Consider the following 16,156-nt stretch of genomic DNA (forward strand, 5'->3'; position numbering starts at 1 on the left):
TTTGCTCACAGGCCCTTCTGACCTGCAGAATACCACATCCACCCAGCTCTCCAGAGACACCAAGTAGCTGGCATCTTACTCCCACCGCTGATGGGGGCAGAGCAACCTAACTTTACATGGGAACGATGAGTTCCAATGACAGGCTTAATGCAGCTATTTCAGACCGATGAAAATTGAGGCTTAAGCAATTGTGCGAATATTCTCTTTAAATTATTCTGCAGAAAGAAATGTTCAAAAATTGTGACTCATTAAACAGTTTCAATAACATCATTAACAGAGGTAAATTTTGATGAGGCAAAATTAATAGCTTTTGCGTGCCATAAAGAACAGTGGAAACTATAAGAGGTGATGGAAGTGGTGTTATTAATGCTATTAACAACCACACCATTAGTTAGCTTCCTGTCTTGTGCAATTTTAAACATCGATGTACCTTTAAATGTCAACCTGAACGCATTGCGAGAAAAAGAATTCAGAGCGTATTGTATTAACTCCTGTAAACACATCTTGCAAATGAGGAAAAATGACAGAAAATGTTCCATTCCTGGTTTATATTGTTATTTCTTATTTTCTTCAATCTTTTTTTTCTCAGGCAGATCTTTCTTTGATGTCAAAATGATTCATGAATTGACAGTCTTTTCAGTGAGAGACTCTGGAAGCTCAATATCAAAAGGATTAGGTATACATGGCTTGGGTTTCAAAACTCAAATACAAATGAGTTGGATTGTGTCATTGTAATTCCAGTGAAAATTCTGCTGCATAACAAAAGCCACTTTATAATAGAGTACACACTGTTCTGCCTTACAGAAACTTTCCAGCTGAGAGCTCAGAAGAATCTGTGGTCATAAAATTGGGCTGAGAGATATTAGCATACCCTCCTGAGGCCTGGCAGTAGAAAAGCTGTGATGTAAGTAAAGATCCTCAAGAATAATCAAGCTGAAAAAGCCACATACTCATCCCTATCACATCCACTCAAGGGAGTACTGTTAGTTCTTTACATACGTGAGCACTAAATATTACCGAAGTGCTACTTACATAAAGATAATCCCATCTAGAGATATTAAGTAAGGCCTGAGGAATACACTATTAATCAACACGTGAAACAGTGCTGGAGTGAAGCACCAAAGGAAAAAATGTCATCTTTCCTAATATTCATGGCTTGTAGCGTAAGATTTTTTGTTTAAGTCTTCAAGGGATAAGATTTTAGGGAAAAAAAGGAAATAGGGATGCATTCTCCGAAGAAGTTGAGATCAGTAATAAGATTGTTACCTGGTTATTCTCTAGATTGATCACCTCTAGCAGATCATGTTCCTCCAAGCCTTCTAGACTAGTTATTTTATTGTTAGAAAGGTCCAGCTTCTGCAGAGTTTTCAAGCTGTCCAACCCAGTTATCTTCTCAAGCAGGTTAGAGCTCTAAGAATAAAGGAAAGCACATGAATTCTGATAAAGTTCTTCAGATCAGAAACAACATTTCTGAGGAAGAAATGAGTTTATTATTGAGAGTCCCATTACAAACAGGTCTTTTATGCATTAGCCCCATCTTCATCTTGAGATGACATACTACAGCCTTCCATTCTGCTCAAGGAAAAAGGAATCAACTACCTTCTAACTTACCTTCAACTTACCTTGAATAACAGCAAGAGACAACAGCAGTAAAAAGAGCTTGAGCATTCTTTCAAAGCTGACACTGGCTAAAGGATACTCTTGCCAATATCAAACTCAAAATTTAGAAAATAGATATGCACATAAAAATATAGAATACATATACATACAATTTCCCTCCGTAATGATGGTTACATTTACACTTATGATTACAGAATAAATAATGAAAATATGAAGGTAGAACAATACAGTACTGTCTTCTTTGGACTACAGGCACTCTAAAATACCTCTAGGATACACAAGTTCATTAATACATAATAAATGAAGGCAGACTATTTACTGTCAGTGATGGCATACACAGAAATATTCCAAAAAAACCCACCACCTCTACTGTAGGTTCATCTAGACTCTAACAAGAGAAATGACCAAGCCTTTGAGAATTCATAACTGACTATTATTGTTTTACATTCCTTCCAAACAAGGTACAAGATAGAAGGCCTACATTAATCACTGGACACCAGATGGCTTCATTTCTCAGGGCCTCACAAATCATTTACTCATTCCTGCTATGAGCTCCAAATAGTTATAGCATGCTAGGTTCTGTACTCATCTTTGTCCCATTGGCCACATGTACCCAGATGGCCTCCCAACATGATTCTCTCCAAATAACCTTGCAAGTTATATATTTTTCCATCAGCATCACCTTGTGCTGAAAGCTTAGAAGCCTCATATTCTATTAATAAATATTTAGGAACTATTCAAATAAATAAGCCAGCTGACTCTAATGTTAATCCAGTTGTCTGTCCTTGACATTTTTCCTGACTTTTAAATGTTTAATTAGGTTATTAATAGCATGGAGGCTCTCTCTTTTCTTCCTGTACTTCGTTAGGCCTCTTTAATAACATACAGCTCAGAGCTCTAGTTGCAAAATGCTATGCAAGAGGTACACATAAAATTTTGTGAACAAAAGGGATTTGTGCGGAGATCCTGTTTTGCTAAGCATAAAATTCCTAAGAGTCCAGTTCATTAAAGCTGCACTTGTTATTTTTTGCAAACACAAGCAGAATAGAGGCTTTTTGGTATAGCTAGGCAGTATTTACAGTTTCTGAAGTCTTTCTTCCAAACTTGAGACCTTTACTACTCTTTCAACCTAAAAACCTCAAGGGAAAAAAGAAAGGAAAGCTGAATCAATGGGAGGAGAGGGGGATGGCTGCTCCCACGAAAAAGAGGAATTGCATCTTATTCTAATTAGTAAAAGAAAACGCTATGCTAAAATCTGTCTATTTACATAATTTCCACATGACTATCTACTTTGCTAATTAAAAAAGACAAGCAGTTGGATAAATAATCATATCAGCATGTAAGAACCAAAACTGAAGAACATGTTCATATTAATAAGCCTTAGCTGTTAACACGATCTCCAAAGCATTTTACAAAGCAGATAACCATTACTAACAGAATTATTATTAGGCCTTTTAACAGATGAGGAAATCAAGGAGCACAATGGTTAAGTGGGCTCCTTTAGTTCTACTGAAGAAAGTATTTAGAGAAAAGATCTTCCTGTCAACTTAGATTTTCATACTCTTAGAGTTCATCTCAGAACTTTCAGACATGATTTTGCCAATCTGAGTTAATCTTATTCACCAAAAATAAGAAAAAAAAATAATCAGTTTCATTCCCACTGAAGTCATTAGGTAGCTGAAATATAAAAGTATTAAAAATATGCTGCTGAACACTTTTGGAATATATTATTTAAAACATACTACTGCCCACTTTTAAATGTGAATACCTTTACAGAATATCAAACTGGTAAGAACTACAAGGGACAATCAGGCATTGATGGGCACAGACCTTACTTATGCCCTCCTACATCAATTACTACAGCACAGAAAAAAAAACCTTTAAAATTTTAAAAGGATTAAAACAGAACACTTCTATTCTTGAATAAGGGATTCATTCACTTTACCTAAAATATTTATGTAGGTGCTTAACACTAATGTAGCAAATATGAACATATTTCTATGTATAGCTTTTTCATCCTCAGCTTCAAACTCCACTTAAATATTTTTAAATTACTGTTATAAAGTAAAACCTATTGAGATGTGGACTTGTATTTTTATGGCAACTCAACTGCATTAAAAGTAGTTCTTGCCTGTGGTACTCTGCAACCTCTATACTGATAGCCCTTCCTATTAAGTAACTTGAAATGATTTAGAAGAAAGGGCTGGTATCATTAAGGATGTTTTACTAACATGGAACTGAGGAACACTGATAAATGCCTTCCCAAGGCCCATAAAAGAGCAAGATGCACACAAACAAGTGTAGGCATTGACAAATAGAGGTCTATACTGAGCTAGTTATCCTCAGCAATCTTCATAACCAAGAGAGACACAGCCACTTCCAAGGCCTGATGCATCTTGTGTTAACGTTGATGTCAGCAGTTGGATCAGAATAGCGGAGTACTTTAAGCGTCCATTTCTCTCCACTGACTTTTGAGGTGGCAGAGAACAACGAGCTCAAATGCAGTGGTCTACACTGAAAAAATCTGAAGCCAGATGAGATAACTGCCACTTAAAATCTAGAAATACACCTTAGCAATGTTGTATGTCAACAGATACACCCTAGATATCAGATGACCCTCAATGCTCCATTCTAACCCATATCATCCTTTAATTCTGTATTAATAAAAAAAAATGTCCCATATTGAAAATTTGTTATGTAATTGCCTTCACATTTATTAAGGCATTAATATACTGATAAAAGACTGGCAGGAAAACAACAAGAAATACTTTCTTACCAGATTGAGTATTTTGAGAGGCAAATTCTCAAGGCCACCGATTGCAGCGAGTCTGTTGTGTGACAAACTAAGATGAGTCAGGCTATGACACTTCTCCAGTCCTTTTATCTCTGCTATGTTGTTAACTATACAGAGGGTTTGGAATTCAAGGAAAATAACTGGATGCAAAAATCTTTGAGCTAGTTAGCAGCTAGTTAGACGGTGCGGCTGAAGTTCACGGTATGGGGAGCCAGACATTGAATACTTCACGCTAAAGCGTTTCAGACCCCAGCTGCTCATACCCAGCCCTACTCTGAAGCACACTGCCTTTCTGTCTGCGTGACGCAGCTTCCCGTGGGGCTGCAGGGTGACTGACTTCACTGATCCAACCAGAAATATCCTCCCCTCCTTTTTGGTGGGTCTTCCAACTCGGATAGTTTCTGTGACCTGGTCTGTAGCACAGCCTGGCATAACGGGGGAAGGAACTTCTGTCAGCACCTTGTAAAGCAACACTGTAAATCACTGGTCTTCTCATCAGATGCACATGTGCAGGTAAAACAAAAGAGTCTTTACGTCTTTTACTTCAACTGGGCCTTGTAAGGCCAAGTTGACCTTGTAAGGCCAAGTTGCAAGGACCAACTGGGTCCTTGTAAGCCAGCTGTGTACAGGCAGATGGGTGAGCCATCAGAGGAGGGCTTGGCCTTTTTAAGTTTGCAAAGTACTTAACTCAGTATGGCTTCAAACTGACCTTGACATCCAACCATCGTACACAAATTATCCAAGTAATAATGGATGTTTGTACTTGGTGGGGCTATTTCACGCTAAGTTATACTGGTCCTATACTGGCTGCCTGTACTGAAAGGGGAAAACGTGTTTTAAATTAACAATAGAATCAAAAGCAGTAGTAAAAGTCAGTAGGGTTTCTCTCAAAGTTACCTTTAACATGGTCAGCTTTAACTTTGCAGATTACTTAAAAAAACAAAATAAAACAAAAAAACGTATTTCATTTGAGGACAATCTCACAGTGCTCTTAGAACAGGATGAACTACAGAGGTAGCTGTACATCCTTCTCTGCTGAACTCAGACAACTCACATCAGGCACTTAATTGTTTGGTGACTGAAGTTAGGCAATAAGAATTGTACTCCTATTGTAAGAGACCAAAACTGAACTAGTTATATATAAAAAAACAAGAAATATAACTGAGAACAATAGCCAGAACATGCAGGGGACAGAGAAATGCCTTCAGGCAATCACAGAAGAAAACATTTTTAATTGACTTGAGATAATGAACTCTGCCTGCAAAAAGGGACGAGTTCTCATTCATGTTTCTTATCAGGCAGTGGACAACTTATCTGGATTTTCTTCCTTCAGTCTGAAAGATATCGGAAATCTAAATGAAATGTAAGCTTAGACAGGGCCAGTATAATCCACTTTAATAACTGTGACCTAACTCTTTTTTCCTAACTGCCTTCTTACATTGGAACTTAATTACACTCTTCCTCTATGTTCTATACTCACAAGCTGAGATGGGAAAGGAGAGGTGGAGAAATGAGCTGGTAACAGAGATTTATCTTTTCAAAGGACCTCACTCCAGGCTGTCTCCAACATTTAGGAAAGAAACCAAAGCCATCCACAGGCATTGATAGTTGACAGATATTCATCGATCTGCACGCAGAATGGGACTGCTCCTCTTTCAACTGACGAGGAAAAATTTGGGTGAGCAATGAATTTGGGTCAGTATGAATGAGATCAACAAATCATTTACTGCCAGTAAACACAAGCACCAGCCTGTTGTGAGACAAAGAGCTTTAAGCCACAAGCATCAATATGAGGCAGCAAATTGCCCAGCACTAAGAATGAATATAATCAGTTTTATTCTTCTAACAGCCCACTATAATGCCTTGTAAGCTATTATTGCCCAAGCTGTCTCCCTCTCTGGTTTGGGCAGCCACCTCCTTGAAAACTCATTTATAATCTTGTCAGGTGTGCTTGTATGAGCACCTGTCAGAAAGAAAGTTGCAATGACCTTACCATCTGCATTGTAATTAATTTAAATATGGTAAGAAATGCTTAGTTACTGTAAATGAGGAAATACATGCCAAACATTTCCACTAGTGCATGATATTTATTTATTTATTTATTTATGGATTACAAAGAACAGCTTGTTTTGTCTGCCATGTCTTCCGTGAGGAGTGCTTGACATGGGTTAGGAACAGTGCCACTTTACTGTCCTAAATTCTGCACTCTTTCTTGTCTGTTTCAGAGGATCCCATTGCAATTGTATGCGTGAAACAAATTTTCTCCCCATTACATTGGCATCAGTGCAAATGAAGAAATTGAAGGCAGCACACTGCTGCATTCAAACCAAGTGAAGAAATAGAGATTCTGATCCACAATACAAATCTCTGATCTTTTTTTCTTTTTCATTTTGTCATATGGTTTTTGCTCCGAGACAGAAAATTAGAATTGCAAAGGAATAGTGTCTCAATGCCATTTCCTGACAAGAATCACGTCACCTGCACACCTTTTAAAGCATGTGAATAATGTAACCTGGACACCCTGCAAATGCTTTATCTGTTCCTACATGAAAAAGACATTGTATTAATATCGTTTGGTAATGGGCTACTTCAAGAACGAGACAGAAAAAAAAAAAAAAAACGCAACAGCCTGCTGTCTTCTCCTTTTCAGAGAGCAGAAAATCAAGATGCAATTTATGAAGCAAAGAGAGAAGGGTCGCAAGCCTTCAGGAAGCAATTGTAAGTAAGGCAGCACGTCAATGTGAAGCTCCAGAAGACCTTCCAGAAGAAAAGCCTAGGAAAATCTACAGGCAGGCAGACTAAGAGCACCGTGGACGGCCTTAGAAAAAGAGGCGATGAAGAAACTTCATCTGCACGTTCGTGCTTATCTGATTTCTGTCAGAACAGCGTTTCTAACCCCACAAAATAGGTCCTGTGGTGACCGAGTGGAAGACGTGCAGCAGAGCACCATCCCTCTGTGTGCAAGCAAGAAACTCAAGTTTCCTTTAACCTAGATTCTCTTCACTGTCGTTAAACAGCCTTGTTCTCCACCAAGCCTCTTTAGACACAGGTAATTACTGAGGGCCTAAGATTAAACAACACGCACCTTTTTCATTTAAGGGAGCTTAGTGTTCCAAGCTGATTTACTATTAACCTTTCTTCTATAAAAAATACCGGGATTATTTATTATCTCTGCTATGCAAAGACAGTGTGACATGTCACATTCTCAGTTTTACATGACCCAAAGCAGAGGGTTTTCTGTGTTTCTCTGGCAGACTAAGACTTTATGTACACGAGCACCTTTAACACCACGCGTGCTTAAGTAAATGGATATCAGTTTCATCACCATGTTTAAACTCACTTCTCAAGGAAAACCTGACATTAAGATAAAAAAAAAAACAACAAATAACACAGGTATCTATTTGAAGCAAAAAGTTGTTCAAAAAACAAACAAGAAACTTTTCTTACACAAAGGATACAGTCCAGCAAGAGTTTAGTAAGTGCCTCGTATGCTGACAAATCCTGCATTTTAGGTATTTGATTGTATGAAAAATCTACCTCCTGAGGAGAAAAGGAGACAGAAAGTTACTTTTTTTCTTCAGCACTTACAGCTGTCTTGTGAAACTAAATGGCTGTCACATTAGACTTGTGATCAAGGGTGTGGAAATAAGAGGAACATTAATATTAATGTTGGAAAGTAAACAGAAAGGCTCTTTTTTCTGACACAGAATTCAAACTTTGGGAACTTCCAAAATTGTGCTATCTTTCGACAACATTATTGTTAATGGTCCTGCAGTTATGTGTACATATTAAAAAAATGATGGAGAAGACAGAAATATACAAAGACTATATTTCAAAATAACATCCTGCTCTTTATAACCCAATGCGGGCTACAAAAAAAACAACAGCAAAGAGAAGAATAGCATAAAGCTACACTTTAATTACGTTTCACGTTAGCAATTGGCACCAGTCAGTTTGAAAAGCAGGAACTGATCCCACTAAAAGTCTGATGAATTTGGCAAGCAAGGAAAAAACTCTGGCTAAGATTAGCCCTGCCTAGAACAGTCAGCTGCACAATGCACCTTCCCAGGGCATGCTGGGATTCAGAATGTGAAAGAAAATAAAAGACTGAAATAAAAATGATAATAACAAGAAAAAAATAAATAATAAAAATACCTAAACATTTGGAAAAACTCTGACAAAGAAAGAAAGAAAAAAAGAAAGAAAGGTTAAAACTCTGCTTTTGCACACTAACATCTAACATCTAAATTTGATTTAGAAACTAATTTTGAATTTAAACCTTTAACATTTTTTTTTTCAACTTACCTTGAGATTTTTTGGTGGCTTAAAACCGAAATATGTAGTCAGTTCATTGTTGGAAGCATTCAGTTGTAGTAAGTAAGGCATCTGACTGATACAAGAAAGATCTAATAACAAAACAAATGCCAAATCCTTTACATGAATGCATAGGTAAATGCAGAGATCATCATGTCAAGATGTGATAATTATGGCAAAAAGCAATCAGAAATCAACTTGTGATTACACCTTTAGAAAGCAGTGTTTGAAATGCAGAAGTGAGGTATATTATTACCCTGCACTAGAAGAAAGATGGTTACTAAAACATGAAGAATAAACATTCAAATCCTACATTAAATTTCCATTATGTTAACTGATTTGTCTATTTAGTTTTGCACTCTAGTTCCCTTTAAAGTGACACAGATACTATCTCCATTCTAACTTATTAATTATTGGAGAAAAGTATTTGAGTCACGCCTGAAGACTAAACAACTACTCGTAAGGAAAAATCCCTGCTCTATTCAGACCTAACCTTCACAGACAAACTGTTAATAAAATGAGCACGGAGATGTGGACCGTACAAAAGTGCTGCTATGACCAGACTCTCACACCTCAAGTAAAATGAACTTGAAAGGAATAACGTAACAGGCTGCCATCACAGCTCATTCCTTATCAAGTTAAATTAAAAAAAAATATATTAAAAAGAGTCGGGGGTACAAGGGAGAGGAAAGGAGTAGAAAAGGATGGATTTAACTTCAGTCTCTGCTAGTTACCTTTCTAAACTCAGGGTACAATTTGTTACATTTTGCCATCAATGGAAAACGTTGAGGAAGGAAAGCTCAAGGCTTGCAAGACTGTACCAGTCATAATTTTACATATTATGACACTTCCATGTTGTCAACCTTAATCTCATATTGACATGCTTGCTTGCATTTTAGTTTTGGATAATAAACTGGACAACAATCTCCCTGTTCCCGCTGATCAGCATATGCTGGTGCAGCTGTCTGAACAGTCCATGCATCATTCTCAAGAAGATCTAGCCATTGCCTCAGTCTGTAGAGCCAGAGTAGTTATGCCATTAAATTGTAGACCAGGCTTTGTGATATTAAGCCTACATGGTACGCTGCACTTCTCATCTTAAATGATTTCACAACCCAAGAGTTTACTAGTGCATCTACTACATACCATTAATTTTATTATATGAAAGTTCCAACTTCTGTAGGTGAACGTATCTGGAGAGAATGTTAATGTCACTTAACTCACGACCCTGGAAAAATAATGCAGAGAGATTTTAATAACTAGCTGTAATATCTCACCCTGCTCTCCCAGATCTCCTGGGAGATGCACGATCAGGAGACGTTGAAGAGGTGCCACAAGGTCCCTCCAGCTGGATCTGTCAGAGCTGGATGACATATACTGAAAGTTATGTTGGGCCTGTAGACCAGCCACGAATGCAAAAGATGTCACAAGACTTTAAAACACAACCACGAGAGAGAGCTGTAGCCAGGAAAAATGCCAGAAAATCAGGGCCTGCAGCAAGAAATATTTAAGAAGACACAACCGTTTTAACCTTCTGACCAGAAGACACCGAATGCAGCATTCTTAGATGTTAAGCATGTCCCTCTATTTTTTCCCTAGCTGACTAACGCAGGAAGATGCATTTCCAAACCTAAAGATTGGGTATGGAAAAATCTTACTACTGCTACAAAGTGAAAAGAACAGTAGTGATATAGCAGCTGTCAGCAGGAGCTATGCTGTGCCTTGTCAAATGTCCCGTGTACATGAGATAGCATTAACGGGTAGAGACCAAAAATCTGATTTATTTGTTTATTTTATTAATATTATTTAACCAGAACAACTATTTGTTGTGCCAAGGGATACCTCTTTAAGCAGAAAAGCACTTTACAATGATGTTCTTTGCTTATACTTACTGAAAGTGACAAATTAAGATAAACGTATTCAGTACCAGAGGCCGAGCGCCCCAGCTTGTGGAGACCCTCAGCCACAGTGTCTTCATCCAACACTCTTTCCAGCTGATCCTATAACATACCAGCAAGGAGAGGAAGGGAGAGACATGGATTTAGAGGAGGCTTATGAAATAAAATTCCACTCTATAGAATCTAGGAGCTGCTTGGGATGCAACTGGGAACAGAGTTTAATAGAAGACCTCAATCAAGCGCTGCTTTCAGTGCTCCATCACCTTGTTAAGGCACTACACATTAGGAAGACTTGTGAATAGAGCCCTCAAAACTGATAAAGAGAAACACGTTATGTACTACCTCTAGACACTGAAAAACACTCACAGTCAATCTTTTCAACATTTTTTGTTGGTATTTTTTTTAACCTCCTGGTTTACATGCACAGCATTAAGCAGGACCTGCTTTTAGAGATGTTGAGCCTTGAAACTCACGCTGATTATGGATGTTAACATCTCAGCAAATCAGCACTAACACAACCCCAGCGTTGTACCCCAATACATACGTTATTGGAGGCCCTTTAAATTTGTTCAGCATGAGCAGCTAGCGCTTCAGAGAGCGGTCTTTGCCAAAGAGGCTACTTGACAGATGGCACTAATGAACCACTGCGTAGATTTAATGAGAAAACAAGCCAATGGCTTGTGAAATTTCTAGGAGCCGGGAGAAGTCACAAAACTATTGCTAATCTAGGGACCAGGATAAATAATGTTTCAAATGGTAATCATCTAAATTATAACACCTCCATGTCATAGCAATGGAGACTACAGAGATATTTCCACTAGGTAAAAATATGAGGTGATAATGCAGTGGCAGCAGACACTTTAGAGCCCAGTAGAGAAGGCAAAACAAATTTGCTTGGGACTTACTGCATCCTGGGACTGAGCACATACAAAGGAAAGGGGGTTAATTTGGTGATGCATATGTTAGTTTAGCCTTAGTCTTTACAGGATAAGGAAAAGAATAAGGCAATCCAGAACTATCCTGGACACAGCTGGGATTGAAGGGACCCTTAAAAAAAAGGCAAAAGTGATGAAAACACCAAACTCACTTTTTGGGGCGGTGAGAAATTGAAACCTTGTGCCCCCACCGCCTCCCCCTCTTTTCCCCAACTACGCTGAGCGATGAGGGAGGGGAAGAACATTCCCTCCGTGTGCACACCCCTCCCCAAATAGCTGCAGAGCGCCGAGCAGAACCTCTGCGGGCCGCGCCTCCTCTTCCTCATCGTCGTCCTCCTCCCGGTGAGGGGAGCTGCGCTGCAGCAGGCCGGGCCCCTGGGGGACCCCCTTTGAGGGGTGGGAGGGCTCTTGAGAGGAAAGGGGCAGCTCCCCGAGGCCGTCCTCTCCCCGCTTCTCCTTGTCCCCCACCATGAGCTGAGAGAAGGACGGGGGACGCGGAGAAGGCTCCGTTAGCAGCGCTTCGCCCCCCGGCCCGCCCCGTCACCCCCACGCCCCGGCCGCCGCCATCTTGTTTGCTTGACCGTTGTCAAGGAGACGGGAGAACGGCCGCTCCCGCCTGAGGGACAGCCAGCCAATAAGAAAGCGGCTGGCGCCGCGGTGCACGCTGGGAGTTGTAGTTCTCTACGCCTGCCTCACCCTATCAGTCAGGCTGCGGGGCATTTTGGGAGTTGTAGTCCGCCTCACAGGCACTCTCTTCAGCCCTCCTCACACAGCGCCTGTCCTGCTCTCTCCTTCCTCACTCTTCCACACCAGGACAGCGCCTCTGTTTGTTTGCTGCAGATCAAGACACAACATCACTACTGTCAGACAAATAATATTCAGGGCACTGTTACCCACCCACAAAGCCCCAGGCCAAAAGGGGCTTTGTTGAGATGGCAGCTTTGCTCACTGCACTGTAACAAGAATAAATAATAGAGTGTCCAGCATGGTTGGATGTTGCCACAGTGGTCCTGACTTCCAGTTCAAAGAAAAAGTTACTTGTTTTCCCATTTCATTCCTCCTCAGTTCCTAGTCTGTCATCTACTGAGTGTTTTTATGCCGCAAAACAGGGTAAAAGGAGAAAGTAACCCTATAAAGAAAAGGAGGGGAGGAAGAGAAATCTCTCAGGATGTCTGCAAATACAGGTCTCTGTGAGATAAACACGAGGAAAGCACAGCTCCTCATGGTAAAATAATTTAATGTTGGAGACTGCAGATTCCTGCTGATTGCAATGGGTCTCCAATGTGGGTCAGGACAGCCAGCTGAGCCTTGAGAGTCTTGTAATTTTGTTTTTCAGTGTCACATAACTGCCTTCTCCACCTGTGTTCATAAAAGGACACCCATCTTCGATTGCATCAGTTCTTGCTTTAAAAAAAAAAAAAAAAAAAAAAAAGGAAAAAAAGGACATAAAAACTCCGTATGGACACCATCCACTGACTTTTATCTCTGTGCTTCAGGGAAACATTATGATAACTGCAATAAAGCTACCCCAAATTACCTTCCTTCATTATCTCACTAGCCATAAATGTTAAAACCCTTAATGAGATTTACTCCTTTTCCACTAAGCGCCTTGTGCCTCCTCCCAGAGCCCTCTGGGTACAGCAACTGTCCTGAAATGGCTCCTTTCCAGATGGGGCATGGCTAGGACTGTGCTCAGGGGAGGGCAGCAAAGGCATGGGTTGGAGAGACCATGAGAAGAGGGAAAATTCTGTCAGGGAAGGATGGGTCCTAACCAGGAGTATGCATGGTTTTGGGAGCCTTTTGGGTTTGTTGTGACCTAGGAGAACAATTTCGGAATCACCGGAGCTACAAAGAAGAGCAGGAGCTGCTTGAGGAGAGTAGCTGGGGATGTTTGACCACAGTGAAAGTGGTCAAACGCTGCACAAGCTATCTGGAGAGGTGGTTGATGCCCCATGCTTCATTGTTCAAGAGGCATTTGGGTAATGCCCTCATTAATATTATTTAATTTTCAGTTAGCCCTGAAGTGGTCAGGCAGTTGAAACTGATGATCTTTGAAGGTCCCTTCCAGCTGAACTATCCTACCCTACCCTACCCTACCCTACCCTACCCTACCCTACCCTACCCTACCCTACCCTACCCTACCCTATCCTAGGAGGACAGAACCCCATTTAGCGAGCCACTCTGCCCTGGCTGCCTGCTGCCATCCCTGTCCAACAAGCACAGGAACACCATCAGGACCTGGTACTTACGGACATGGTTTAGTGGGTGACATTGGTAGTAGGGTGATGGTTGGACCAGATGATCTTGGAGGGCTTTTCCAACCTTAATGATTCTGTGATTCTATGATCAGCCAACACAGACAGCAAACGCTGAGCCTGTACAAACAGCTGCTCACTGCAAACGTGAAAAATACCACTTCGTACATGGAGCCTTACAATGCACAAACCTCTTCTGAACAGCTTCCTGGGTGTAAAACACTGCTGCAATGAAACAGGACAGTCCTGCCATCTCTTTCAACTGGCATGAGGGTTTTCTTACCCTGCCTCCCATGTTTTAAAACAGAGAGCACTTGGGTCATCCCCAAGGGAAGTGGGACACTTTTAACCCAGCTGACTTGCAGAAAAAGCTGTCTTTCAGTGGGGCTTGTTCAAAGGACTGTTACAATGCTTCGAACTATCTGCAAGCTGGGCGAGCTTTGTGCTATGGAACAGCTGTGAAGTTTTAGAGAGAAAAAAAAATGCAGACTAACTCTTACCATAGATGACAACTTTGGCTGTCTGACATCCAGCAACCACACAAAGAGGAGCACACTACCTGCCGAGCCAGGTCACTACTGCAGCCAGAAACACCTACAGCATCAGAAACACCCTGGTTTGTGGGGTGTAAGGGATGTGTGGCACGACCGAGACCACCACTGCACCCTGTGCAAAGCACGGTAGTAACATTTGGCTGTGGCTGGGCTTAAATCCCTTTGCATGCATGTGCATGCAATGCCTCCCTCCAAATAACTCTTTGTTCCCCAGACTCTGCACAGGCAGCTTAACATCAGATGAGAGGCGAGCAGACGGGAGGCGTGAAGGCAGCTGAGATGCTCGGATTAGTGTGCAGTAGGTCTGCAGGAAGATACTTGCCTGAGCTCCAAGCTCTCCAAGAGGCAAAGGCCACACGTAATCAAATTAATAGCTAGCTGGGCAGCTTGTCTGTGTAAGATGGGGCTGGAGATTTCATGGGAACAGATGATAAAAAAAGGGCAGGTCCAAATACAGTTTACATGGGCTGCCATCGAGCTTGGAGCAGAGCCAGCAGGGCTAATGAGTTCTCTGCGTGGAAGTCTCCCAGAGTTTACTTCCTACCATCTGGAAAATGCCTGCCCTTCCACTGGGATTTGTGATGATTCAGACAGGAGAAGGGATTATTAAAACCTCAGAAACACACTTGTCTTTCCTCCCTGTCCCCTCCCCACCCCATCTGTTTGGCTTGGCAGTGCAGGAACCGGCTGCCTGCTCGGGTGCTCTGAGCTGAAATGGCTCCTTCAAGAACCCTCTCCATGGGGGACGGCAACGGGAGCGAAATGAGCCTTATGTATTTTGGGCTGGAGACAGATTGTTCCTGAATGGGGCTATGAAACAAAGAATCAGATTTGGGGGAAAAATGCCTAGGTGGTAATGGTAGTTTTGTCCTTTTCCCACAGAAATCACACAGAGTAAATGCCACCCTAACAACTTACCATGGCCATCCCAAATGGCCAAACACTATCCGTCCATCTTCTGCCACGAGCAACAACTATTTTTATGCCTTAGATTTGTGCCCAGTGCTGAGGGAGGGAAACTTCCCTCTGCTTCCTCTTCATCCCTCTTTGTCCCCAGGAGCTGCCATCATTTTTTAGCTCCAGCTTGTCCACAATCCTGGTGGGTACCATTTCCCTGGCACTTGTGGTTTTTTTTTAGGGCTGGTGCCTTTGAGGTTGTTAGGTGAGCAGGGTGGGAGGTTTCGCAGTAATAAAGTAAATGTAAGTCATTTTCAAATACCTCCCATGAACTGCTTTTTATTAGCATCTCAGCAGGCGTTAGATCCAACTGGAGCCCACGCGCTGGTAGCCTTCACCACCCCAGGGTGAAGCCTTCACCTCACTGTGCATGTGGCATCGACAGGATGGTGGTGGGTGATGGAGTGTAATTTCTCCTCAGCCTCCGGGGATGGAGCCATGTTTGCATTGATCTGTGGAGGGAAGGAGCATCTGCTGACCAAGCTACAGAAGATCTGTCAGGGTCAATGTCACTAGCTGCCTCCATACTTGACCAACCACCTGTAAGGAGTCCTCTGCAGCTTCCCATTGCCATCTCAGTGCCACAGCCTCTCTTACTCAACCTTTTCCTCCTCCATGGTCAGCACACAGCCGGGGTAGGTGGCCCTTCCATGGACGGTGATGGCAGTGTGCCCACAGATGTCTCTGTGTCCCCCTCATCCGACCTCTGTGCACTCAGAATTGTGGACTCTCTCAATCCACTAAAGGAAAGGGTTTGGATGGCACAAGGGGCTGTGTCTGTTTGCCCAGTGCTTTTGGGGCAATCTACTCACGTTTGAGGAATCATTAA

The 16,156-nt window shown here is 41.5% G+C and overlaps 1 protein-coding gene across 3 annotated transcripts in view; it reads right to left on the minus strand.

Moving 5' to 3' along the window:
* Positions 1 to 12,148, minus strand: part of LRGUK (leucine rich repeats and guanylate kinase domain containing) — a 50,120-nt gene extending 37,972 nt beyond the window's left edge. For 2 of the 3 annotated variants that reach the window (XM_040546002.1, XM_040546019.1), the window contains exons 1-7: positions 11,859 to 12,148; positions 10,621 to 10,728; positions 9,875 to 9,956; positions 8,720 to 8,820; positions 7,873 to 7,954; positions 4,397 to 4,521; positions 1,267 to 1,410 (exon numbers count right to left, since the gene is read on the minus strand). In XM_040546002.1, the coding sequence (XP_040401936.1) occupies positions 1,267 to 1,410; positions 4,397 to 4,521; positions 7,873 to 7,954; positions 8,720 to 8,820; positions 9,875 to 9,956; positions 10,621 to 10,728; positions 11,859 to 12,032 (816 nt within the window). In that variant the 5' untranslated portion in view covers positions 12,033 to 12,148. Of the gene's footprint in view, positions 1 to 1,266; positions 1,411 to 4,396; positions 4,522 to 7,861; positions 7,955 to 8,719; positions 8,821 to 9,874; positions 9,957 to 10,620; positions 10,729 to 11,858 lie in introns of all 3 variants that reach the window. The other variant, XM_040546012.1, reaches the window with a different exon arrangement.
* Positions 12,149 to 16,156: the final 4,008 nt, after the last annotated feature.

This window comes from Cygnus olor, chromosome 1 (genome assembly GCF_009769625.2).
Source record: "Cygnus olor isolate bCygOlo1 chromosome 1, bCygOlo1.pri.v2, whole genome shotgun sequence".
In the NCBI taxonomy this organism is placed as follows: Eukaryota; Metazoa; Chordata; class Aves; order Anseriformes; family Anatidae; genus Cygnus; species Cygnus olor.